The 25,837-nt window shown below is 39.6% G+C and overlaps 1 protein-coding gene across 10 annotated transcripts in view; it reads left to right on the forward strand.

The window, feature by feature from the left end:
• Positions 1–397: 397 nt before the first annotated feature.
• Positions 398–25,837, forward strand: part of ZNF143 (zinc finger protein 143) — a 41,876-nt gene continuing 16,436 nt past the window's right edge. For 2 of the 10 annotated variants that reach the window (XM_055813482.1, XM_055813486.1), the window contains exons 1-8: positions 404–519; positions 13,812–13,942; positions 14,742–14,834; positions 15,308–15,391; positions 15,618–15,698; positions 16,855–17,051; positions 20,959–21,033; positions 25,276–25,395. In XM_055813482.1, the coding sequence (XP_055669457.1) occupies positions 13,819–13,942; positions 14,742–14,834; positions 15,308–15,391; positions 15,618–15,698; positions 16,855–17,051; positions 20,959–21,033; positions 25,276–25,395 (774 nt within the window). In that variant the 5' untranslated portion in view covers positions 404–519; positions 13,812–13,818. The other 8 variants (XM_055813483.1, XM_055813489.1, XM_055813488.1 and 5 more) reach the window with 8 other exon arrangements.

The following is a 25,837-nucleotide window of genomic DNA, read 5'->3' on the forward strand; positions in this document are numbered from 1 at the left end:
GCCGCTCCGTCCCCGCCGCAGGGGGCCGGCTGCACTGCCGGGGGCAGGCGCCTCGGGTCGCGTCCAGTCCCCCACCCTCGCTTCCTCCCTCCCCGCAGCCCCCGCCAAGGCACCGGTGGCGTGCCCGAGCGCCCCGCGGCCAGGCACCCTCCCCGGGGAAGGAAATGGCGCCCAGCTCTTTCGCTCCCCCGCTGACGCACTAACGCCTCACTCCCCGCGGTACAAAATGGCGGCGGCGGCGGCCCCGAACCCAGCATAACTGAGACGCCATGAAGCCGCGGGGCGGAGCCGCGGGCGCCTAGCCAATGGGCATTGGCGCGGGGCCTGGAGGCGCCCAATGGCGAGCGGAGGCGGTGACGCACGGCGCGGCGCGCCCAATAGGAGCGGAGGTAGCGCTGGGCGCCAGACCCGCCCGCACGGCTCGGGGCGGCGCTGAGGCGGGCGGGCGCTGAGGCGGCCGTTTCCTGTCCTGGTGCATGGTGGTCGGACGGAGGAATTGTTGGAAAATTTCTCGGCGAGGTTAGTATATAAATGTGTTTTTACCCAGTGTGCCTTATTCTAACCACCGCCATCTCCGGCTGGGGCCGCCGCGCCGGGCCGGGCCGCCGCGCCGGGCCTCGCCCGCCCAGCCGCGCGCAGGCAGGCGGTGCGGGGCAGCGAGCGGGGGCAGCCGGGCAGCGCCGGCACCGACCCACACGAATAAAGCCGCGGCTCCGCCGCCGCCCGCTCCGCGCCGCCCGGCCCCTCCCCCCGCGCCGGGCCTGCCCGCCGGCATGCCGGGCCGGGCCCCCGCCGCCCCCCGGGCCTCGGCCGCTTCACCCCCACCCCCACCCCCACTCTGGCCGCCCCCTCGCGGGCCCGGGCCCGTTAGCCGCTGCGTCACGGGCGGGGGCTGCCGGCGGCGGGCGGTGCGGCGAGGGGGCACTGGCATGCGCCCTGCCCCGCTCCCGCCCCGCCGCGGATCTGGGGTCTTGATTCATTTTTGCATTTTCTTATTTTCCCTTTGAACGTGGGACTTAAGCCCTGGCGGCGGGCGGGCTTGCGGGGCGGCCTTAGAACAATTGCCCGCAGAGCTGCCGGGCCCGGCGCGCCCGCCGCTGGAGGAGCAGAGCGCCGCCCTGGCGCGGAGCCGCTGCTGCCGGCGGTGCTGAGCTCCGGTGCGGGCCTCGCCCCCGGCCGCTGGAATCGCCTGGTTTCGTTCGCCTCCTCTCTGCTCACCAGCATACCTTGCAGAGGCATTTTAAGCGGTTTATAGCCTGCTCTGATCGTTTCCTTCAGCTTTTCTTGGCTAGAACTTGTCTAGAACAGGATAGCGAGAAGCTGCTCTAGAAAAATCTGCAATAACGCAAAGTTCTTTTATTTTCTGTTAAGGTCTTATTTGCGGTGCTCGTTCATCAAGAAAAAAATGGGACTTCCATGCAACTTAAATTTTCTGTTAAAACAAGCCTATGGTTGAGCAGCTCAGGTTATGTATAAAATCTTTTAAGGGTTTATTTCAAACTGGCAAAGAAATACATTTGACATTACATGCAGAGCGATACCAGTACATTTAAGGAATGCTATTTGTGTTTCTACTTCAACCTCACAATCTTTCAAAGAAAACATTTTCCCTTGTCATACTGTTTCCTCAGGGTTCTGCTTTGGGTGTTGTAAATCTGTTACAGCTTAGGGGACTATATAACAGATATTTCTGTCATAGCTTCAAGGTGATTGTACCTGAAAAATTAAATTTGTTTGTCCTTAACCAGTAGCTTTTTCAGGGATGCAGTGTGTGCAGTAGTGTATTTTAGCTTCTGTCTGTGAGCATATTGCCATACAGCTTTATAATGGCACAGTACAATATAACCATATTTTCATGGCTTGTTTCTTTGTATTTCATGCATTAAAGATGTGAGCTTTTAAGCTGTATGTATGTCAGAAGCTATTCATCTGAATCACTGCAGAAAATGAAACTCGGGAATATGTAGTCAAGTAGTAGATCATTGTTTTGGTAATAATTGCAGCTTGAATGAGATGTAAAAATAAACATCTGAACAGCTTTGAGAAATTATTTCACGTTGCATAATTTACATAAACCGCTGTCATTACTGTAACGAAATAATGTTTCATTTCTAGTATCCTATCTGAGGAAGAGTTATTTTGCCTTACATTAAAGGCTTAAATAAAGCAGATGCTTGAGCAAGTGTAAAAGTTTCCGTAGCTGGAAAGTCATGCAGGCTTTGCTCTGTCTTCATGCCTGTGTAGCATTTGATGCTTAAACATCAAAATACTTCTGTCATGAGCTGGCAGTCCCTTTTCTTGGAGGAGATGGGAGCAGCAGTAATAAAATGATGAATAGTCCCTGGTAACGGGTGCCAAAATTAGTCTGTAAATTTGTTTTTGTCTCTAGAGTATCTCAAATTATGTACTGCTTCAGCTCAGCAGCCTGCTGCTGGCGCGTGTTTTGCTGTCCAGGAGAAGGGAGTTGGTAGGAGTTTGGGCAGTGGACAGGTCTAAGCAGCAGCAGGCTGTTGCTTCTCTGCCTACTCACAGCCGTGCTGGCGGCACGGGGGCTGCCGGCTGGCCCACAGATCTGTGGGGTGTGCGGAGGGGTTAGGCTTGAGGGTTCCTCAGTTTAAGTTTGGTGGTGGTAATGGTCTCTCCTTGGACACCATCTTTTTCGGGCATTCCTTAAAACATTGTGTGTGTGTGCACCACTTACGTATTGGCCTCTATAAAATGTGTAGATTGTGTTGAAAAGATAACAGTTTTGGACTGGGTTGCTTCTCTTAACAGTGTACTTGGGATTCCTTTAGAGTGCAGGATTTTGAGCTTTCCTTGCTGTTGCATTAAGTCTTGGCCTTAAGAGTTTTGGGTTAAAACATGCTCAACATAGGTGGAGTCTTTGAGAAACACTGTTACTAAATTCTGAGGAGTCCTTAGTTGGCAAGTGTGAAACGATTTGTTTTCCAAAGCGTAGGGCTTAGCTGAATTTGGCCGAGTTTCCACACACAAAGCAAACAGCATACTCCTTATAATCGGGGCAATTCTTCCAGCTTCAGGCATTGTGATGGACGGGATGAAAATACTCACCAGGAAGATCTGACTTGTCTCAGTGCTTTTGTAGTCCAGCTCCTTCATTAGTCTTTCCTGCCTGCATTTTGACTTGTACCCTCTTCTTTGATCATCTCCGTGATTTCTGCTTCCCACGCCGTCTTTTGTAACTCCTGCTGCCTCTGACGTGTATGTACATACCATAGCATCCTAAGCCAACCTTTGTTTGCCTTTCCTTGCCACTGGCTTCTTTCCTGTGTTGTCACATCTCTTGCACATTTCTACAGCTTAACAGCATGCTTTCTGCTCTTTCTGCATTAATAGGTGGGCAGATTGTTTTTTCATATCTTCTGTGCTCCAAGGAAATTGGTGCACCTGGTAAACAGAGCATGAATTGGGTAGTCTATTCCTGTGCGTTTTGCCAGAAAAGATTCCAAAAAATTGAAGGAAGGTTTCTGCTTAGCTTATGGACCCCTCAGATGGATTGTGATCAGAAGAGTATCCACCTGTTCAGGAATTCGAGAATTCAGCTCTGAAATGCAAGTTCCTGTAAGTAGAGGTGTGCATAGGTATTGCGGAGTGAGGAATATGACGGGGGTGCCTGTCCATGGACACCGCATTTCTGGGGCAGGAGGAGAAGGAAGCCTTGCAAGCCATCTTGGCACAGTGGGGTTTATGGGGTTCTGCCTGTACCTTAAGGCTGTAATTTGACCTGCTCTTCATTGTATTTACTTAAGGGAATATGGTTTTGGTCCTCTCACTGTGCACCAGGAATTGTTGATCAGTTACCAAAAATGGAATTGGAGTAAATTGGTGAATGCTTTCAGTGGCTCAGTCTGCTAAAATTTTCTGGGTTACGCTGCTTTTTTAATTGTACGGTGGGATTGTACTTTGCTCCACCAAGATAACACTTGTTAAATAAACGTTCTCAGTTTTGAAGGGAATTTACAGTTCCAGCAATTTCTGTGACACTGAAAGTTGATGTCAGAGTTACACTTACAACTGCTTAGTGCTTCCCTTAGTTTATATTTTATTGTCCGCTGAATGTTTTTCTCTGTATATGCTTCATGAGTGGAAAATTGTGTTAGCTGCTTAATTCTCTTGGACTTCATTTCTGATGACAGACTTCTCTAGAGTTGGAAGATGGGTCTGTATTTGCAAGTTCGTTAGTGTTGTCCATATCTTAGGTATATTCCTAGTGAGCTAACTTAGTATTACGGTTTCTTAGAATATATGTCGATGTACAGTTTTTCAATTCACATTTGTAATTGGTTTATTTTTTAATTATTTTTTTTTAATTCAGGGTGTAGTTTAGCAATTCAGTAGGTTATGCGTTTAGTTCCTGAAATACAAGCATAGACTAAAACACTGTTGTTAACTGTCATGGCTAATACTGATACATCTGTAATGTAGTTATCAGCTTACTAATTAACTCATAACCACACAGAACAACCTACTCAAAATTCCCAGTTTTATTGGCAGTCTCAGTGGATTTGCAGGTTTTGAAGGGGCACAGCCAGGATTAATTGTTTTGGTGATGTACATGAGATACTTTTGTGATTTCTGACAATTAAAAGAGAAGTCTGTTTGACACGAAAGTAAAACATTGATAGAAATAGTTGGTCTCAATTTCCTTCAGTTTTTTAGCCCTTAAGTGTTCACCTGTTCACTATGTATACCTTGTTTTATTTTAAAAGTTCAGCAATATAACCAGAGGTTTGATGATTTGAGGATTAAGCAGCCACCTGCAGTGCTTCAGAAGTTAACTGTCTCTTTTTTAAAAAATTTTGTTTTTACTGCAGATAGGCATTACTGCTCACTTCTAGGAGTAATTTGTTTAAAATTCTGACATGCATCATGTGGATGCCTCCTTTATATAGCCAGTATTTTGTGTTTATATACTTGATGGTAAAAAACAAACCCCAGAATTCAGTAGTTTTAAAAACACATAGGTTCATTGGTTAAGTGCTTTAAGTCTGTTTCTCACTTTGTGACTTCCAGGGAGAAAGTCCACTTTGAATGAAATCTAGTACTTTATCTCACTAATGTGTGCTGAAAAATTATTTAAAGTTGGTTGGTTTTTTTTCACCTTTGTTAAGTGTTCTAAATTTTTCAAGTATATAATAATAAATAAATTAAATAAAGCACAAAATCAGATGACCTGTCCTAGGTTCAGTTTTTTTCTGGTCTCAGGCCCAACATTTAGTTTCTGAGCACGCACATTATAATTATTTATTCTTAATTCTTTGGCTGTTAAACCAGGAATAACTTATTACCAGTCAGTCTGCAATAAAGAAGTGGCATTTGTTAGAGCAAAGAAGGTATGCCTGACCATTGATAATCCAAGTTTGGCTGAGAGAGAAGAAAAGTCTCTTAACTTTGAGCAAGGAATTCCATCTGAGCTGAGAGAAAGGTGCTGGCTTGTTTTGGTAGGTGAGTTCCATTGTTCCTGTTGTGGCATGCCTGCAGGCCATTCCAGGCACACACATGAGTATTCTGACTGATGCATGGGTGTTTTCGGTCATACTTGAATTTGATGTTTTGGTACAGATCATGTGGCCCTTTCTCATGCACAACCTGTATGACAGAAAAACTGTCTCATTAGTACCTTGATCCTTGACCAGGTGTATTAGTACACCTTTTTGTACCTTAATAAAACTTTTCAGAATCTTGGGTGTCTGTACACCTGTGTGGGTCTCAATTGCTTGTTACCTTCTGTGCAGGATTTTTGAAATTGGATCTCTTGAAAGACTCCCAAATTGGTTTCAAATCTCTGGCTCAGGAAGCTGTGCTCATCGTTGGGGTGGTTGGTTAGAAGCAGCACTGCCCCAGGCAAATGTGATCATTGATGGGTGAGGTGCTTGTCCCAGAGATGTAGCATGAGTTTAATTAGCATATACTGATGGAGCTACTCTTTGTATGTAGAGCTCCATTGATAATATGTTCAAGAAACTTGTGAAGTGAGCAGTCATATTTGGCATCAACCTGAGTCTTCTCCACATATGTAGGACTTGGTGGGTGGCTTTCTGATCTGCCTGCATTTTGTAAAGTGCCATACATTTGAAAATCATAGCATCCTTAGCACTCCTGCTGTGCGAAATTGCACATGTGCATAATCTCATAATATTAGAGTAAGAATTTGTAAGCATTCTTTATTTGCATTGGTTAATTTTTTTTTAATAAAATGCAAGCATTGATCTTGGACAATACTTTCAACGTTCACAATTTGTAGATGGGATTCACAATGTAAACTGAATGTTATGATGACGACTTTGGGGGAAAAGACTGTCGGAACATAAAGTAATTATGTGAGGCTAAATTTGGTTCTCACTGCTCACACAGAAGTCAAAGAGTTGTACTTGGTTATGGCAGTGATAAATTTGGTCTTGCATTTATATGTTATTTCTGAAGAGATACCAAACTTTGTGGCAGTGAATTAGTCTTCAACTGCATTATGATCAGAATGTATCTCTGGTGGCGCAGAAAGGTTGAAATATGGCAAAAAGAGTAAAAAGGAGCCTTGAGTCTGACTGCAAACCTCTTCTTTGGGCAACATGAGTCTCTGCAAGTTAGCTGTGCTGCCACTCAGAGTGTATATGTCATGCTTACGCAGTTGACGGTGCTGTCAGTCTTGATCAGGTTCTTCTCCAGAACCAGGGTTTAGAGCCCGTGGTTCATAATTCACCACACTTCTTTTCTATCTAGACAAATACTTGTGTAATTTGCTATTAAACTGCATATATTATCCCTCTGTTTGAATCCAACAGTTGTTACCAGATTCTTTAGTAGAGGTTTATGTGTTCTGTATTTCAGCCTTGTTTCCATTTTATACGGTGCACGATTAATGTGGTGGAAATTACTGTTTAATTATGTTTTGCTTCCCTTTACAAGAGACTGGAAAAACACAGTAAAATAAGGTTATAGGAGAAAGCATGTAGAAGTGTGTAACATTTAGTTTATGTTTATTCACTCAAAGTCAGTGTGGATTATAGCACGAAATCAATGTTTAAATACAATGCTAAAATACTGGAAAGGGTAGGGGCTGTTGATGAAGAAAGAAATCCATGTCTTGTCTATTTGAAGCATTTGATCAAGCATCCACAGGATCTAGATTTCGTTTCTGACCCAGCAACAGATTTCTGGTGTATTAGTAGAAAAGTTTGTTACACAGGTACATGTGGGAACAGAAGTAAGGTTTAGAGAGCCTTAGTTCTGCTATGTTTTTATTTCTCAGCTTACAACTGTCAAATGACTTCATGTAATCGGTAAGCTATATGCTTGTGTCCTTTAAAAAAAACTTTATCTGGACTAGTCAGTTTTTCAGCCTGTCAGTTATGGTTTGCATGGAGACTGTAATGCATATTCATTTTCAGTTGAGGTATATTTAACCAGAATGTTAATTATACGTACTAATTTTGATTTTTCACGTATGTTTGTTAATAAGGCTAGTTTGGGGAAATTACTGGCATTTGCCATCATATCAGTTGTTAAGCACACTAATGCAGCTGGTATTTAATTCAGGAAGACCTTAGTTATGTTACTGTGCTACACACTTGAACTGATTTTTGGGCTCCAGCTTTGTTAAACATGAGAATGCTGTTTCCTGGAATTCCTTAATGAAAGTTTCATTGTTGCAGGGTTATGTGTCATTTGCTGTTTTACTCTGCTTGACGAGTTTTTATATGTTGTTTTTATGAAGTTTATAAAATTACAATGGTTTTGTACATTATTTAGAAGTTAAAAATAAAAGTGGTGTTTATTTTCAAATGAAATAAATGGGTATTATTTCAACCTTCTCAGAGCTGTCTGTGCAAGGAAGGTGAACAATCATAAGGTTGCTGAATGTGTGGAGCAGCTTTTTTCCTGCCTGTCGTTCCCAGTTCTTCTGCTCATGCTAGATTGCATTTTATAAATGCCAATTTTCTTCCATGTCTGCTCTCACAAACTTTATTCCATTTCCATTCCATCCTCTAAGCATCATCTCTTTCTCAAAGGAGTTTCTGCCGTAGCTGCTGGAGGTTTTTCCTTCCCTCTGCCCAGCGATGCGGAGGCGTGTCAGCCTGGGGCTGGGCAATGCTGGCCTCTTCTCGGCTGCTGCTTCACTCCTCCATGGCCAGAATCCCACCTGCTCTTCCCCTTGGTCGATTCCTCGTTTTCAGCGGAGACTCCAGTTTCCAGTTGCTAGAGTGGGCTTACATAAAACTTTTCTTCTAACGGTGCATCTTTTCTCCAAAACAAGTGACAGCATCCAAAAGATTCTGTTACTGGAGGGGAGAATACAGGAGGTCCTCTCTGTACAGGCAACTTGATGAAGTCTTCATGAAAAATCCTCTCTTTTTAACCAACTCCCCCCTGCCCCCCACCACCTGCATCCTTCTAGTTTGTGTGTTGAAAACTCAAAGCATACTTGAGTTCACAGGTTTTTCTCTTCAGAGAATGGGGGTGGGGAGGGTGGTTTGGTTTTGTTTTTTTAAAAAATAAAAAAAATTGCACCGATGTACCCTGCTGGATGGCATATTTTATCTATCAGTGTTGTACTGGGGCTTTACATTGGTGGTGCAGCTTTTGTCAAAAAGCGTAATAGAGTCAGCAATGCGCATCACTAACTGCTTTTGCTTTGCCACTAGCAGTGCGAGACTTGTTTCAGCATCACTTCTTGCAAATGGCTGTTGCTTTCTTCTGCTACTGTTTTCAGTTCAGAGGTTTTCCAGTCTAAGCATGTTCTGTCTCAGGCTGATTTTATTATGGGAAGTATTTTAACCATCTTAATGTCAAGATTTTCTCTGCATGAATATACCATGGGATTATTTCAGTGACTAATAATTTCAGGAATGCAATATGCTTTACCGTCCTTGTGAAAGTCTTCCCAATTATCATCATTAACGTGCCTTTGAAAATTGCAACGTGTGTGTGATCTGTGACGATTTGCAAGAGTTCACAAAGTCAAGTGTCAAGTTTCCACTTCAGTGAGTACCTCATGACTAAGCCTGTACTTGCCTTTTCTGTAGGACGGCTCTTGAGATAAAGCAGAATATATGTGTGTCAATCTTGCTGAGTAGCCATGCAGGCCCCGCCCCAGGGTTCATGGATTTTCCTAAAAATGGATGCATTCAGCTGCTTTTTAACTGATGAGGTGCAATGTATGGAGTGGGTCAAAGAAATCTTTCTCTCCCAGGTTCTTGCTGACAAACTTCCTGGCAGACAGGAGGTTTAAAGAAGAAGCGCAGTGATGCAAATGCATGGAAATAAAAGCAATGAGGTGGATTAGGGGAAGAAGCTGGTGAGATTCAGATTGGAAGAACGATGAAGACTTAATTTGCTGGAAGCTGAGGAGAAAGCAGTATGTAAGCCAGTTAGCAGAAAAGGGGTGGAAGCGGGTCACTAAAGCTAAGTGAGGGAGGAGACTTGAGTTTGATGAAAATAGCCTGATTTAAAAAAAAACAAGGCAATGAAAAAAGTACGATAGAACTAGATTTGCAGGTTGAATGATGTACCAACAGCACGGCGATACTGTTTGAAATGTATGCAACATAAAAATGATTAGGTATCATAGCACAGTTTAAATTGGGAGGGACCTCCAGAGGCTACCTAGTCCTGCCCATATCAAGGCAGGTCTGATGAGACCAGGTTGACCAGGGCTGTATCAAGTGGAGTTTTGAACACTTACGAGGATGGAGAATCCATAACCTTTCTTGACGATCTGTTCCTGTATTTCACCTTTCTTACGGGGGGGGGGGGGGGGGGGGGAAGGAAAGAAAGTAACACCTTAGCAGCAATATCTGTGTGATAGCCTGAGCCATTTGTGTATAGCATGGGCCAGCTTCATGTCCTCGTTAACTTCTTTCCCCATCCTCTTCTTCAGAGCTTTCAGCCCTGTCTGGTTAGCCTGTCTTCTCCATTAGGGAGGAAGAAGAGAGGTGGAAAGCAAGCAGCACATCTGCTTTTGGCTGAGGGTACTCCTCCCTGAATAGCGGAGTAGCAGAGGAAAACTGCTGTATGGCCAAAGAGGGAGTGAAAGCTGGGGTTTTGCTGCTGGAGAGGGTGCCAGCGCTACCACCTCCCGCACAGAGGGTGTACCTCTAAGGTGGGTCAGAACATGAACAGTCTTGAGACAAAGATGCAGGAAGGTGATTGGCAGTGGTGTGATGGACACGTAGAGCAGACCAGGGGGGACCTGAGGACTAGTTGCAGAAGGAGTTGGTGTGGACATCGGAGTGTTTTAGGTTATTTTGACAAGAAGGATGGGATTGTATTTGGGAAGATGGATGTGTTGGAGAGTTGGTGTCATGATAGGACTGGCTGAAGGAGGAAACTGGTAATTCAAGGAGGAGGGATGGAGCTGGGGTTAAGAAGCTAGTGGAAGGACAGAAGATTGGGAAGAGGATTTATGGGAAGGGATAATTATAAACAAGTCAGAATTGGGAGAAAACAGTAACACACTGTGTAAGTTACAGTATGATTGTCCAGATCATCTGGAATAGAGGAAAGCAGTGACTGTGTTTCTGCTGTATGCAGCAGTTCACTCTGATTATTATTTAAATGTGATAACTATTGATCAGCCACACTACAATAACAAACACTGTAAAATAATCTGAACACTTTTGGTCCTTTAGCCCTTGAATTTGTCTTACATTAGATTTCTTTTTTTTCCAAAATAGCCATCGACCCTTTCAGCAATTTGTTCTGCTCTGACTCTTTCAGGACTTCGCAGTTGTCTGCATCGACTGGCTGCTCTGGAGGAGGGACATCATTCTATTTTCAAGGCAGATAATGTATTAAAGATGCCGGGGGTTTCTTAGAAGATACTTTGTCTAAGAGAGGGAATACTCTGAAGTAGACCTGAGCTGAAAGGCCTTTGAGATGCAGTCCCTGCTGGAATTGTTTCAGAATATAGTTCAAGTCAAAACCAGTGGTTGTGTAGCCTTTCTTCTCCGATCTGTGAAATGGTCTGGCTCCTTTGCAGCTTACTTCCATGAGGTGTCCTGAAAACTGAGTGATGGAAAACACTGACAATACAGAGCACTGTTAGAAGTTAAGAAGACAACCTCTGTGCACCACTAGCATCTGATACCATAGTTACTTAATTTAACTTTCTACAAGCTGGCAGTACCTCAGAGAAGCAGTCCTTTCAAACTGGTGTGCAATAAAACTCTTCTGGTGCTAGTTTATTTTTTTTTAACTGCATCAGTTTTCTGATCTTTGCTGCGCAGTATATGACTGCTGAGGGTAGGGCCACTTAACTCGCTTCAATGCTTGTTTAAGCCAATCCTGTAGCTACTGCATGTTTTCCCATTTTTGGTTTACAAGCAAAGTGCTTTCTAAGTAAGTGTTTTATCACTGTTTTGTGATAGAGGGGATAAATGAGTAATTGTGAAAGAAGTTAACTAGTCTGAAGTTACTAACGTGGAAATGGCAGAGGAAGGAGTTGAACTCAGGATCTCTTAGGTCCTTAGGCAATTCCTTGTCCTTTAGATAATAGCATTAAAAAAATCCGTAGGTGTTTCATTTTCTTCAGAAATATATAAATGCAATCTAGTCTGGATGGCTTCTCTGCACGGAATCTTTTTCTGTTGTATTACATCTCTTTTAGAGATTTCACTTTATAGAAAAGCTTCTTTTCTTGAGAAGGATGCTGGGAACAAGTATTTCCCATCTTCCCTTAGATGTTAAAAAATCATACCTCTTTTGAATTATATTTTGGCTTCTGTATTAACTGTATCTTCTTTCTGATGCTCAGAGTTTTTCATGGTTTAAATTCTGTATTGCAAGCCTATATTTTAATCTCCTCAATGTTCCAGATAGATATGTAGGATTTTAATCTTGGAAGACATATTTGTTACTGAATTGTGAACTGATCATTAGTAGTAATTTTTTTTTTCTTATTTGATTTTCAGTGTAGTGCATGAAAAAACTTGCTGTTTTTTACAGGAGGCTTAAAACCTTCTTAAAGCCGCCCCTTCCGCTTTCTTTATTAAACTGTGTCTATTCTATTAATGGGGCTCTTAACCAAACTGATATTCTCACAGATGCCAACCTGATTTAGACTCCAGGTTCAATTTCAGGAGGTAATGTTGGGTACTTGGTATAACACCACATTAAAAATGAGCGGGCCTTGGACCACAGTGACATGTTTGCTTTGTGCGCAGCACCCGGGTTAAAGCATTTCAGATGGCAAAAGCAACAGGGCTGCAGCAGCTGGGGGCGGCTTGGCTTTTTTTCTGCTGAGGCTAAGAAACTTAGGTAGCTGCCTGCCTCTCTAGGAAATAGTCTGGTTCAAGGCCACTTGAATGTATTTGGAAAATATTACTCAGGTATAATTTTCAACTACTGAATTAGTGTACTAAACCTTTGAAATACTGCAAGCATGCTGGAATACCGAAATGGTCTAATTTTGCTTTTGTTACTCTTTAGTTTTGATGTACGCATGAGTTTCTCAGTGGTCTTTGAGACCATTGGTGAGTTGCTCATTCAAGGGCAGATTTCTGGATTGTAGGGGTAAAAACAGTTTAATTATTTAGAAATGTAATCATAAGTAAATTAAAAAGCCTAGATTGTTCTTGTCAGCCTTGAATTAGAAAACAGCAGGTCACAGAACCATACTAAGATTAAAAGCTTTGATTGTTTATCTGTAACCTTTTTGAGAGATTATCTAACTGCCTCTTTTTGTAAGGAGAACTCTTTGACTATCAAGAGATCGGGGTGACGGGAAAGTTGCTTTAATGCTGTGTAGCCTAGATTGCAGTACCATGTGACATTATTTTCTTTTTTTTTTTTTTTACCCCCTTTCACCTGCGTCAAGGTGTATGTTGCATTAACTAAACAGTCTGCAGAACTGTGACTTTTTGGTTGGTTTTTGTGTGTTTTGTTTTGTTGTTATGTTGGTTGTGGGTTGGGTTTTTTCTGTGGTAAAAGCCAGCATCTGAGTAGAATGCAGTGTTATGTATTTCCTTTATAGCTTTTTAATCTAGTAATACTAAAAAATATTAATAGCCTTTCAGATTCCATAGATTTCTTAATCTCCCATATTGAAACATTCCTGGGTAAAAAAAATCCGTGTGCCAAAGGGATGGTTATTTCTGGTTCTATAAGATATATGCAGTTGCTCATTAATCACTGTCTTGTTGTCTTATTAATACATTTTATTACGAGATACTTTATTATTTTCATGGAGGGATTTTTTTTTTTTTAAGTTTTGGTTTTTTTGGTTTTTTTTAATAGAAACCTTCCTGGAAAGTTTGGGGAAATAGTTGGATCATTCAGTCAGACTTTTGCTAATGCAGCGTGTATTTCCCAGTGTGTGATTGATTCTAAATCTCTTACTGGCACCAGAGAGATGTTTATAGTTAAAGCCCTGCTGTTGTCATGGGTGACCATGGGTGAATTGTCAGCTTTATTTTAATTCTGAGGACAAAAAGTTATCATTACTTATACCACCATTTAATTACCACTGTTATCCTTTTTACATTGGTTGAGTAATTCATATTTAACTGAAATCTGAATGTGGTTGATGCACTTCAATTTAGTAACTGCTGCCTGAAGTTCTTAATGGCTTAGGGTAATCGAGGTAGTAATATTTACTTATTTCAGGTAACTGGGATTTTTTTTCCTCTGAAGTATTGTTCAGGTGAGACAATCATTTGTTGCATCTTTATACAGAAGGTAACATGGAATTTTTGTGGCAGCTATATAAAAAACCAATTAAACTTGGATTGTCTTAAACTAGTTCTGGTTCTGTATCTAAATTTTCTATCTGTGTTTTGTGAATACTTTCTTTCTAGGTAGACAATGTTATTAGCTCAGATAAATCGAGACTCTCAGGGAATGACTGAATTTTCTGGAGGAGGAATGGAGGCCCAGCATGTGACACTTTGTCTAACAGAAGCTGTAGCTGTGCAAGGTGAACCTTCAGGTTAAAATATGTTTACATTATTGTGTCTTTCCTGTTTTAAATGCAGATAAAACTCTCAAACTCACATTGTGTATTCTAAATGAAAAATCTAACAGAAATTATTCTTAGTTAACTGAGATTTGTTATGGTCACTTATTTAATTCTGAAAGGAAATGATCTCTTAATTAAGGTAATAGGAGTGTAAATATGCCAAGATTGGAGATATAAAATCCGAGTTTATTCTCACTATGGTTTTAATGTTTTATACTTTGTAGTATCAGTTTATATCTAAGTATGTATTAAACAAGTTGAGTTTTAGAGTAGGCTGGTGATCTAGGACTGTTTTAAACTTGGTATTTTCAGATAGCTTCATTATGATTTTACATGGTTAAAAACTTTTTCCAATATCTGTGCTTTACTTTAAACAGATTTGAGCATCTTATTGACAAATGGTAGTGTACAAAACAAAATAATCAATACAAGTATATATGTATCATTATTTCACTGTTGACATTCATGACCTAATTGATATTTCTCCTAAAGCCTGGGCTTTGTAGTTATTTATTCAGTGGCATTGTAAGTTTTTTCGTTAAGGAAAGTAACATTCTAGCTGTCACGTTTACAGAGCAAAATCTTGAACATGCGACCCTAGTATATGTTCAAGGTTCAAAAATCAGAAAGCAAGTAAAAATTATTTCCTATTATTATTTCTGAAGTCATTATGCATTAAGGACATATAATCTTTTATGGAGGTGGTTAAGTTGTGATTTTTAGGGTTTGATGCTGGTAATATTGAATATGAAATTTTTTTCCTTGCTAGATGGCGACAACATCGAAAACATGGAAGGTGTAAGTTTGCAAGCAGTTACACTTGCTGATGGCTCCACTGCTTACATACAGCACAATTCTAAAGGTGACTAGAAGTTTCTTGGTATTTAATTCATATTCCCCTTTTTAACCCTGCTTTTGGATTGTAAACCCCTTTGGATTATAAAGTCAGGAAAAATCCATACAGTGTTTATGAAGTTCCAGTTCCAGCTGGGAATTACAAGTATTACAGTAATACTATAAAATACGTATTTCTGCTGCTAATAAAGATACAGGTATCACATGCAGAACACAAGTCAAACAAAAGTGAGATGACCTTTACACTTGAAACCTGAATATCAACATTCAGCCTGCTGGATAGGACATCAACCCTTTTTCATTTTTTTTATCCCAGAATTTCAAAATGTCTGTATGGTCATACTGTGCTTACTCTTAACCAAACATCATTTCTCAGTGATAATTTATTGATATTTTGATCCAGAAAGTTATCAGCTGTGTGTTTAAACTGTGATGTGTCATACAGAACATATTTTAAGAATTCTAACTCATGTATTTCAGATGGTAAATTAATGGATGGCCAAGTGATTCAATTAGAGGATGGTTCTGCTGCTTATGTTCAACATGTACCCATGTCTAAAAGTAGTAAGTGTAATAATACAAGTAATATATTCTAAAATAATATTTTACTGATAAATAATGATAGAAAGTAATTAAGAGTCATTAGAATAGCTTGATTCCTTATTTTAATGGAAACAGTTGTGAAGAGATCTTAGGTATTTTGTAATGCTAGGTATTCAGTATTTAATCTTTCCAGCTAATGGGTTTTTCAAACTGTTGTTGCAGCATTGTAATTCTTTTTTCCAAACAGGGGACAGCTTGCGTCTCGAAGATGGACAAGCAGTTCAGCTGGAAGATGGAACTACGGCATTTATTCATCACACCTCAAAAGGTAATTTTATTTTTTTTTTAAGTGTGATTTATTACGTTGTAATTCAACAGAACTTCGGCAGTATAACATGCGGTACTCTCTTTAGACTATGACATCATTTAGTGTGATTCCCAATGGAGTACTTGTTGGTTTAACTTTTTCATCTGGAAATGGTTGAAATTAGACTGGTTCTGTTCCTTATCTGGGCCTCATGTAACAGCTACAAGCAGAATCAAAACCAGAATGTTTCACCTTTTTATTTAGTGCAGGGTCACATTAAAGTAAGTATATGTCATGTTAGTAGAGAATGTAAGTGCTTATAGAGATTTCAGCAATAATTACATGTGAAAATGAGAAGAAAAAGCAGGTAAGAATCAGTCAGTCCCTCTTGAACTGAAGAATGTAGAGCTTTTTTGTTATTTTTTAAATTTTTTTAATAATTATTTATAATATTTATTATATTATGACAATTTTAGAGATCGTGCTATTGATGATTTTGCCATTAGGTAGTTAGCTGACAGTCAAGAATGCAAGCATATTTATTTTAAATGATTACTTTGATTTCTGCAGAAGATGATTACCGTAGTCTTGGAAATAGTACTATTTCTCTCCAAAAACTGAACAAGTAGATATCTTAAGTCTGTTTAAACTGTCATGACAAGAATTACATTCTACAATCAGCAATAGTAGAGGAGACAATATAATAAAGAATGTCTTCCTTAAACGTAATCCTATATTTTATGTGTTTCTTTTGCATATTTCTATGAATCTGTTCTTAAAATGATCAGATTTATGAATTCTAAAATCTGAAGTATTGACATCAGCACACTAGTTACATTATTTTCATTTTATTACGAGTGGATATGAAATAGAAGGCATATTTGTGTTCCTGGTTTCCTTTGTAAATAAAAGTAGACCAATATAAAATTGGGTTTGCACTTTTGTAAGTGTGCAGAAATAAAGCTATGGGAGATGTTGTCCTGAAAAAAAAATCATCAGTGCTATTCATGGTAATTTAAGTGTTTGTTTTTCTTATATATGAGGGCTATAGCCACTAATATATCTCATACATACAAGTGACTTTAGGAGACATTTCCTAAACAGCAGTAGTTTCTTGTGTAACATGCAGACTTTGCTATTCCTTTTCTTTCACAACACTTTGTAATACTTTTTTCAGACAGTTATGACCAGAGTGCATTACAAGCCGTCCAGCTGGAGGATGGAACTACTGCCTATATTCACCACACAGTGCAAATGCCACAGTCAGATACGATTTTAGCCATTCAAGCTGATGGCACAGTGGCAGGCCTTCATACAGGAGATGCTGCCATTGATCCAGATACCATCAGTGCTTTGGAGCAATATGCAGCCAAGGTATGTTGAAAGACATTTTCTCTATCTGCAGTGGTTTAATGTCAATATTTGGCAGCAAAAGCCAATTGTGATCTAAGAATTAAAGTGATAATTAAGAGAGTCTTCAGACTCTTAAAAGAGAGAACATCAAATGTAATGATAGTGCTTCACTATCATGAGCAGCTCCAGTGGGTATTGTTGCATAAAAAGAACAAAAGATTGAACACTGAAATGATGTGGAGTCAAACTAAATCACTTTGGAAAGTGATTTAGACAACTAAACAATAATTTTCTCTCAAATATAGAATTGGAAAGGAGCCTCTTGAGACGACACTTTTTGGAAAGAAGGACAAAAATAAATTATTCTTGTTCAGGCACTGTTGCTGGATTTTTATTTTTTAATTTCTTTTCTTGCATTGGGAAGAGTAGGGCCTGGTGTATTGGGCAAGGACAACATCTGGTATGAACTGTAGAACAGACCATTAGTTACTAAGTTTGGAAAAAACTTCTTTGATCATACTTTCAATAGTAAAATGTAGCATGATGCTCAAAATTCATGATGTCTACTTTACTAGACTTCCGTAAAGCATGATGTAAGTATAATAATGGGCGGTGCAACTTCCACGACTTTATAGTTTAGCATTGTCCCAGTTGCTGGATGATTACCATCAGTGCTTGTGTTGCTCTGCAAAAAGAGTAGAATAAATTTTAAAATCTGTCCTCTAGTGTCACTAAGAGTTGTCAGATTTTGAGAGAAGGTCAATTAGGATAATTAAATGGCTTATACACTGTTCTTTTCATTATGCTTCTGTCTATTGTAATTGAGAGATCCTAAGAGAGCCAGTCAGATTGTGTTGTGTTTGGCTATGCCTTAATATTTCATAAAATGAAAGGTAATTCAAGGTTAGTTGGCCTGTAGTGACAAACTTTTACCTGTCCCCTAGCTACTGTTTAATTCCTGTTTAAATCAATCATAACTTTGTCCTTTTTAACAAGGAACTATATTAAGCATAGTTTCTAATAAGTTTCTGTTTTGAGGTGAAGAAACAGAAGAAATGTCAATAAATTTACATTTTTGTCTTGTTTATTTCGACTTGTGTTTTTTAATTGTGTAATGTGAATTTGTTTACTGTAGTGTACTTGTGTGTGTGTGTGTGTGTCTAGGAAAAATTCTATTTATTTAAGCTTTTATCTCAGAACTTTATTTGTAAAGGTACTGCTGGAACCTCTCAGGTAACATCAGTAGAAATGAGTTTCCAAGTGGTGCACCTGCCTGAGGTACAAAAGCAAATAATAGCTCAATTGTCACAATCCTGTCTTTCTCTTAAAAGGAGAAATGTGGTTTTGTGATTCTGCTCCATGTCCATGTACACTTCATAGTGAGTCAATGTATACTTTTCATAGCAGCTGGTGTAGAACATTGAAAAAGGTACAGGAAGGGGCAACAATGATGACCAAACATATGAAATACAAGAGGTGAGTATATGATGGTTCTATAAAATGTTAAGTGGCACCAAGAGTAGTGACTTGCCATTGTCTTTGCCAGTATAAGAACAGGGAAGCATCAGATGAAGCTCAGGTGACAGGTTCAAGAAAAACAAGGCAAGAATGCTTTTTCTAAGAGTGCAAAGTTAAGCCGTGGCACTGCTTGTAGGATATTGTAGATGCTAATTAGGCCCTGGATTCCAAGAGTAATAGATACAATCATAGAGGAAAAATATATCATATCCAAGGCTATTGGGTAGAAACATGTGACTTCTAGTTCAGGAATTTACTAAGCCACAAATCGGTTGGATGTTGGGAGAATTTTTGGGAATGTGTCACTATATGCTTGACCTGTTCCTTCAGTCTTCTCTAGCATCTGCTGCTGGCTGCTGTTGGAAACCAAATGTTGCACTAGATTGACTTTTAGTTTGGCTCAGTATAGGTGTTCTTATGTTCTTAATTGAAGGCAGACTAAGTCTTACTTTAGAATCTAAGACAGTCTTTTAGGTGGAACTCCAAGATCTTCCTTGGAATCCTTCCAGAATTCTCCCAGCACTCCAAAAAAAAAAAAAAGTTTAAAATTGGGTGTCTTGATTTTTTTGGTTAACTTTGAAGGTTTTCTCTTCAAAACTTAGAAGAGTGAAGAAAATTTTAAAGGCAGATTTGGAGAATAGTGGTTCTTCTCTCTTCCTCTGTCCTATATAACAGGCAGAAATAGCAAACATCAGTAGGCTGCGTAGAAACTGTAAGAGAGCTCACGCAGAGAGATCAGAGAAGACTACAGAGAAGCTCACTGGAAGTGGTGGAACATGTACATTTTTCGTTGTCCCTTGCTTCTCCTTTAGGCATAGTACTACTTTACCACATCTTCTAGAACACATGGAAAGACTTAACTAGAGTCCTCTTAATTTTGGGCTAGGTCAATGCCACCTTCTTCCCAAAGTAACCAAGGAAAAGAGAGATTGTTGCTCACAGTGAACATCAAGTCAGAAGATAAATGGAATTGTGAAGAGGTTGGGACACATACTTTTCATCCGTAACCTGTTTTCCTGCAACATCCCAGCTGCTGACAAAGTACCATGCCTGGGATTTGTGCGTGTCTGCACACATGCATGCACATCCTGTTTGGATCATTTGTTTCCAGTGGCGTTGGTGAACTTTTAATTTCATGTCAGCAGTTCCTTTCTCAACTAACAACAGTAAGCTCATGATGAGGTGATTCGGGTCTCCTTTCTGTGCGGGTTCTCCTGCCTTCCTTCAAAAATTCTGCAGAAGGTCCCAGAATGGCTATTGTTTTCTTTAAAAAAAAAAAAAAATCCAACAAACCAAACACCTGAGAATTATCTGTAATGTAAACTTGTCTCTATTTGGCCACATTCTTCTTTGTTGTTTTAACTCAGAGTTGCTGAGTATATTGCTCATGATCTTTTAATTTAGTAAGAACAATTTGAAAACCTCTTAGGGGGCAAGTTTATCTTCAGTCACCAAGTTGGTAGCCCATGGTTTGAGCAAGATACTTTACACAGCCAGTGACATTCTCATGAGCCTGCTGTGACCTCAGTGAAAGGCCATAAGCATACCAGCTGAGGCAGGATTTCTGCCAAACTATCAGACTAGATTTAGATGCATCAGGCTCAGCCTTGAGTGGAATGGATGCAGAGAGTATTGTGAATGCTTGTGCTCAATACAAAGGCAATTAAGGAATGGGAAACTACATAAAGTATACTTCAAATTAGTTTTTTCTACAGTGACTAGTAAGATGCTGTTCTTTGAGTTGACATATGTCAGAGAGGTTGTGGTGTTTTTTTTTAACTGAGCAATTTTTATTTAAATAAGAATTTCAAATTAATATCTAATACTCTTTCAAATATTTTTATAAGCTCTGTGGAAAGCAGCAATACCTTTCTCCTCCAGTAGACTGTTTTTAAAAATAAACCTATGGAGCAATACACGAGTCTTTGGTTAGCTTTTGCAATTTAATTTTGTTTCAAATTGAGATGTAACATGTTGTCTTAGGTATTTTGATTCCAAAGGAGTTGTGCTGTTTGAAACAAGTGAATTCTGCTTAACAGGGAGTGAGAGATATACCCCTATTATAAAAGTAAACTTTTTTGTTGGTTTTTCTTTTCTGTCAGAACTCAGTGTTAAATTTATCAGTTTAATAGTTTTGTCAGTCTATTAATTTAACATACTTGGTTCTTGCAGTCTTTCCTGTGTTGTTCTAAGGCAACTTTGAGATGCTCACTTGACCTATCCTATAGTGCAGGTGGTGTACGTGGTGATTTTCATACGTGAATGTCTGTACTATTGGATAACCATGTTTCAAGAGGGAGCTAGAGAACTATGAAATAATAAGCCTTCAGGTGCTGCCTGCAACCCTCTACTTTTCAGATGAATAAAAATAACTTGTAAATGTTTTTCCCATTTCAACTTCATTTTTCAGGTTTCTATTGATGGAAATGACAGTGTTAGTGGCACAGGAATGATAGGTGAAAATGAACAAGATAAAAAAATGCAGGTATGTAGCCCAATACAAAATAATTAAATACATCTGTTTCTTCTGTCTTCTCTGCCCAGCAGTGTGCATGACAGGTAGTCCTGTGCAGCCATGAACTAGGGTCTGCTGTTAGTCTTCAGGAAATTTAGATTTCAAACCTAATGCAGATAGGTCATATTTCTCACATTGTACAAGATTCTTTCACAGGACTTTAAAAAGAACTTCTAATACTTAATGTTGGGGGGTGGGTGGGTGCGGGGAAGGCTTCTCTTAAAAAATAATTTAAGATTATGTTGGATTTCTAAGATTTTTCAAGCTGACCTGAGTATTTAATCAGTAAGAGTATAAGTATTTCATAAGTTCTTTTCCAGAGAATGAACTGACTTTTTATAGTCCTTAAAGCCGAAGGAATGCTGACTCAATTAATGAATTATTTTCTTCGCAAGAGAGGCAATTCCAGGCAAATGTCTGGAACTGTTTTCTCTTTGGTGACTTGTTTTGATTCCACTTGCCCTGTTAGAGTCCCTGACTTTTATTGAGGGTTTTAAGCTTTTTTTGGATAGAACTCCAAATGCAAAATTCAAGGAAGGTAAGATCTTGGTTGGTTTTATCTGGAAGTAAGAGCCTATTAAGCAAGATGACTGTAATCGGTATTGATTTCAGCCTCAGCCCCAAAACAAAGTGAATTTGGAGGTTGTTTCATCTTACATATAAGCCATATAAAAATGTGCCAATCTTATGGAGCATTATATGTTCCAAACAAAAAAAAAAATCTGGTATTTCAAATGGTATTGAGGCTTAGTCTCAAATTCTCACCCCTATAAGGTGACTTCAGTTGGCCAACTGAAGGGTCCCAAAGCTATCAATTATGTATGAAAATCTTAATCATGTTTATATTGTGGTTTAAGTAGATACCTACTTGTAACGCATTCTGAAATAATATACTACTTGGGACAAAATAGTCTCATATTTAGATATAGTAAAGTCCACAGGTAAGACAAGAACAGAACAGATGTCATGCTGCTAAGTCATCATTCAAACTTGCATGTGGTTAGGTTTTTCACCAAAGAAAAAAGCATAAAACCTCTTTGTGATTTCTACGTGGGGAAACAAAAAGCTACATGTGCCCAAATGGGTATCACACACTATTTCCTTTGTCCTGGTTTCAGTTGGGATAGAGTTAATTATTTTTTTTAGTAGCTGGTGCAGTGCTGTGTTTTGGATTTAGTGTGAAAATAAAGTTGATAACGTGCTGATGTTTTAGTTGTTGCTAAGTAGTGCTTATCCTAAGTCAAGGGCTTTCCAGTTTCCCATGCTCTGCCAGTGAGTAGGTGCACAAGAAGCTGGGAGGGAGCAGAGCCAGGACAGCTGACCCCAACCAGCCAAAGGGATATTCTACACCACAGGGCATCATGCTCAGTACATAAACTGGGGGGAATTGGCCAGGGCCTGCTGATTGCTGCTCAGGCACCCGCTGGGTATCTGTCGGTGGATGGTGAGCAATTGTACTGTGCCTCACTTGTTTGTTTTTTTTTTCTTTCCCTTTGGATTTTATTCCTTTCCCCTTCCCTATTACTATTATTATTATTATATTTTATTTCAATTATTAGATTGTTCTTATCTCAAACCATCAGTTTTACCTTTTTCCCAATTCTCTTCCTGATCCCACTGGGGAAGGGGGGAGTGAGCGAGCAGCTGTGTGGGGCTTAGTTGCTCCTGCCGTTAAACCACAACACCTTTCAAACCTGTCATACCCATCTGTTCATAATAAAAGCAGAATCATAACTAAAGTTTGTATGTATACAATATAAAAATTTTAGCTGAGATCTTTGCTACCTTTTTTGTTCTCCTGTGTTACCTGTCTGAACGCAGGATGCATTTGTGATTTCCATTAAAATTAGGGGGGGGTGTAAATTTTCTCTATTTAAACATACTTTGAAGTACAATATTCCTCCCAACAAGTTTCATGTTATTATAAAGGTGCTTTATTTGCTATGTTCTTCTGATGTTGTACCTCCTAACATCTGAATTTTTTAGTTTCTTTAGAGTGTGTTATCTTCTACGAACAGTAATTTTAATACTCTTGTCTGTCCTTGTCAAATGGTAATGCTAACTGAATTCTTAATAATCCTCAAGTCATACCAACTGATGTATTGTGAAGAAACACATACTTCTGCAGACAGTTTGAACAAAGAAAAGCTTGTGATGTTAAACTGATCTCTTTGCTGTTCTATTTGTTTTATTCCCCCGCCCCCTCTGTTTGTATTAATTTTAATATTGGTAAAATTATGTCTGGTTATTTCCTTATGTATAGTATAGCACATTGATTATGGAACTGTTTTACTTTTAAACTTTGGTATACTCCAGCTTTATAGTGGATCTTAGCAACTGTATACATATTTCTAGATGCTGAAACAACAAAGAAATACTAGCAGGTTTACTGATAGAAAAAACAAATCTATGTTTAAGCACATGTGCTCAGCCAAACATCATCTTCATCATCCTTAATGTATTAAAGTGACTTTGGATTAATGATATCATAGGTTAAACCATAGTAATAGTAATGGATTTCTGGATTCATGAGGTTATGGTTTTTTCCGTGGTTCCAGAGAAACTTTTCTGAAGTGGTGGTGGTGCACATTTCACTTGCTTAAAAATTTCATGTATGCAACTTTGCATGTTTAGTCTTAAGAGCAGTCTGAAGGTAATGGGGCATCCTCCCTGATGAATCCATAGGAAGGGTATTCTCAATCAAATTTCTGACCTGTCTGAGTGAGCGATTAGATGTCTATGTGCAGTTCAGGGTGACAGTCTCGCTGGGATGAGGGAGATGTGGTGGGATAGCTCAGATGACTGGAGTGCTTGCGACGGACGGATACAGGCACTTTAATAAGGCCATGTGGGGAAGGAGAAGAGGGGGAGCTGCCCTCCACATGAGAGCAGCAGGACTGCACAGGACTCTGCTTTGGGATGGGTGATGAGCCAGTACAAGCCGATGGGTCCCAGTTAGCTGGCAGATCAGTGTGGATGGTGGTGTGGTGGCTGTCTGCTGTGAGTGCCTGATCAGGAAGATGATGAGGCCTTCTTCAGACAACTGGAAGAAGCCTGATGTTCACAGGCTCAGGTCCTCATGGGGAACTGTAACCACCTCCGTATCTGTCGGGAGAGCATCACAACAGGGCACATGAAATCCAGGACATTTCTGGAGTTCAGGGATGGCAACTGGCAACCTAAAGCAGGTTACTGAGTAGCTGGTGAGGTAAGCCACTTTGCTGGACCTCATACTTACCAAGAAGAAATAGTTGGAAATGTAAAGGCTGTGGCCAGCCTTCAGGAATCTCTGTCCTTAGAAATACTCAGAACCCATCTGGATACTGCTGTGAGCAACCTGCTGCAGCTGACCCTCCTTTGAGCAGGGGGCGTTAGACTGAAGATGTTCAGAGTTGCCTGCTCACCTCATCCATTCTGTGAAATGTTCATTTGACATTCCAGAATAGAATTGGATCCATAAGAAATAGGGGCTAGTTTAAAAGAAAGACTTTTTAAAATAGTCTCGATTACTTTGCATAGTTGTATCAAAATGTTTACTTTTGGGCTTCTGCTTCTTTCTTCAGTCTGTATGAATGTTTCTTGCATGTTGGTGTATAAAGAAGCCTTTAAAAGAGGTTTAAGTTGTATTACAAAGCTATTCTGTGTATTTTCCTGTTGTGTCATGACAGAAAGGAGACTGGAATGTAGCTCAAATTGCTTCAATTAGTTTGATCGAAACACATGCATCACTAACAAAGTACAAAATGCTTTCCTTCATTTTCAAAAAGTGCTCATTATAAGTGCATTTAATTATTGTTTGGCCTTTGCGTGAACTTATCGTTGAAGATGGTGTGATTTATGGCTTATGTCCCTTAGGAACAGATCTAGCGCTTTAAATGTAATCTAAGCCTCTTCTGCCTACTGATTTGGTCATCTTGCTGCTGGGCTTATATTTCAAATTATTTTGTCATTGTTTTTCTAATTGATGCATGCATTTGATTTTGCTAGCTACAAGTTATGTTTTACATTTTCTTTCATCAGAATTTACGCTTTTTTGTTAATTTTTAGTTTATTGAGGACTTATGAAATACATGGCAGAGCAAAGAGACAAAAGAAACCTGTCCGTATCAGCTCTGACTTGATAGCAAAATAGTGTGTAACTTTTTCTGATCCACTGTGGGGGAGTTTTTTAATGGCGATTTTTTTTTTTTTTTTTTTTTTTTTTAACTTAAGATTGTCTTGCAAGGACATGGAACAAGAGTGACCGCTAAAACTCAGCAGAGTGGAGAGAAAGCCTTTCGCTGTGATTACGATGGCTGTGGAAAACTGTACACAACAGCTCACCATCTGAAGGTGATGAGATGTAAAATCAGTGCTGTTAGTTAACAGGCATGATTTTTTTGACAGATTATGTGGCTTAAAGTAACAGATTAATAGAGACAGTTGCAATGGTGCTGTTTGATTTTACAATAATTCATTGCCCTAGGTGCTCAGGTGATTTTGCTTGGTGTTCTGGATAGATTCAGGTGTGGGATCCTATATATGGGATGGTTAGGTTCCTATATTGCTGGCATGTAAGAAACCTCCTGTTGAGATAGTTTCTACCAATAGTGTCACAGAAATTCTGAAATCTAGTGTTCACTTTATCTACTTCACGTGTTTGCATGATGATGGAAAAATTCCAATTTTTGAAAGATTTTGCCATCATAAGAAAAAGTCTTGACACTTCAAAACAATCCAACATTCAAAGTGAAAAGCTGGAGCATCTTTTCTTTACAGGTGGCAACTCTTTAAT

This window comes from Falco peregrinus, chromosome 9, assembly GCF_023634155.1.
Source record: "Falco peregrinus isolate bFalPer1 chromosome 9, bFalPer1.pri, whole genome shotgun sequence".
NCBI lineage: Eukaryota > Metazoa > Chordata > Aves > Falconiformes > Falconidae > Falco > Falco peregrinus.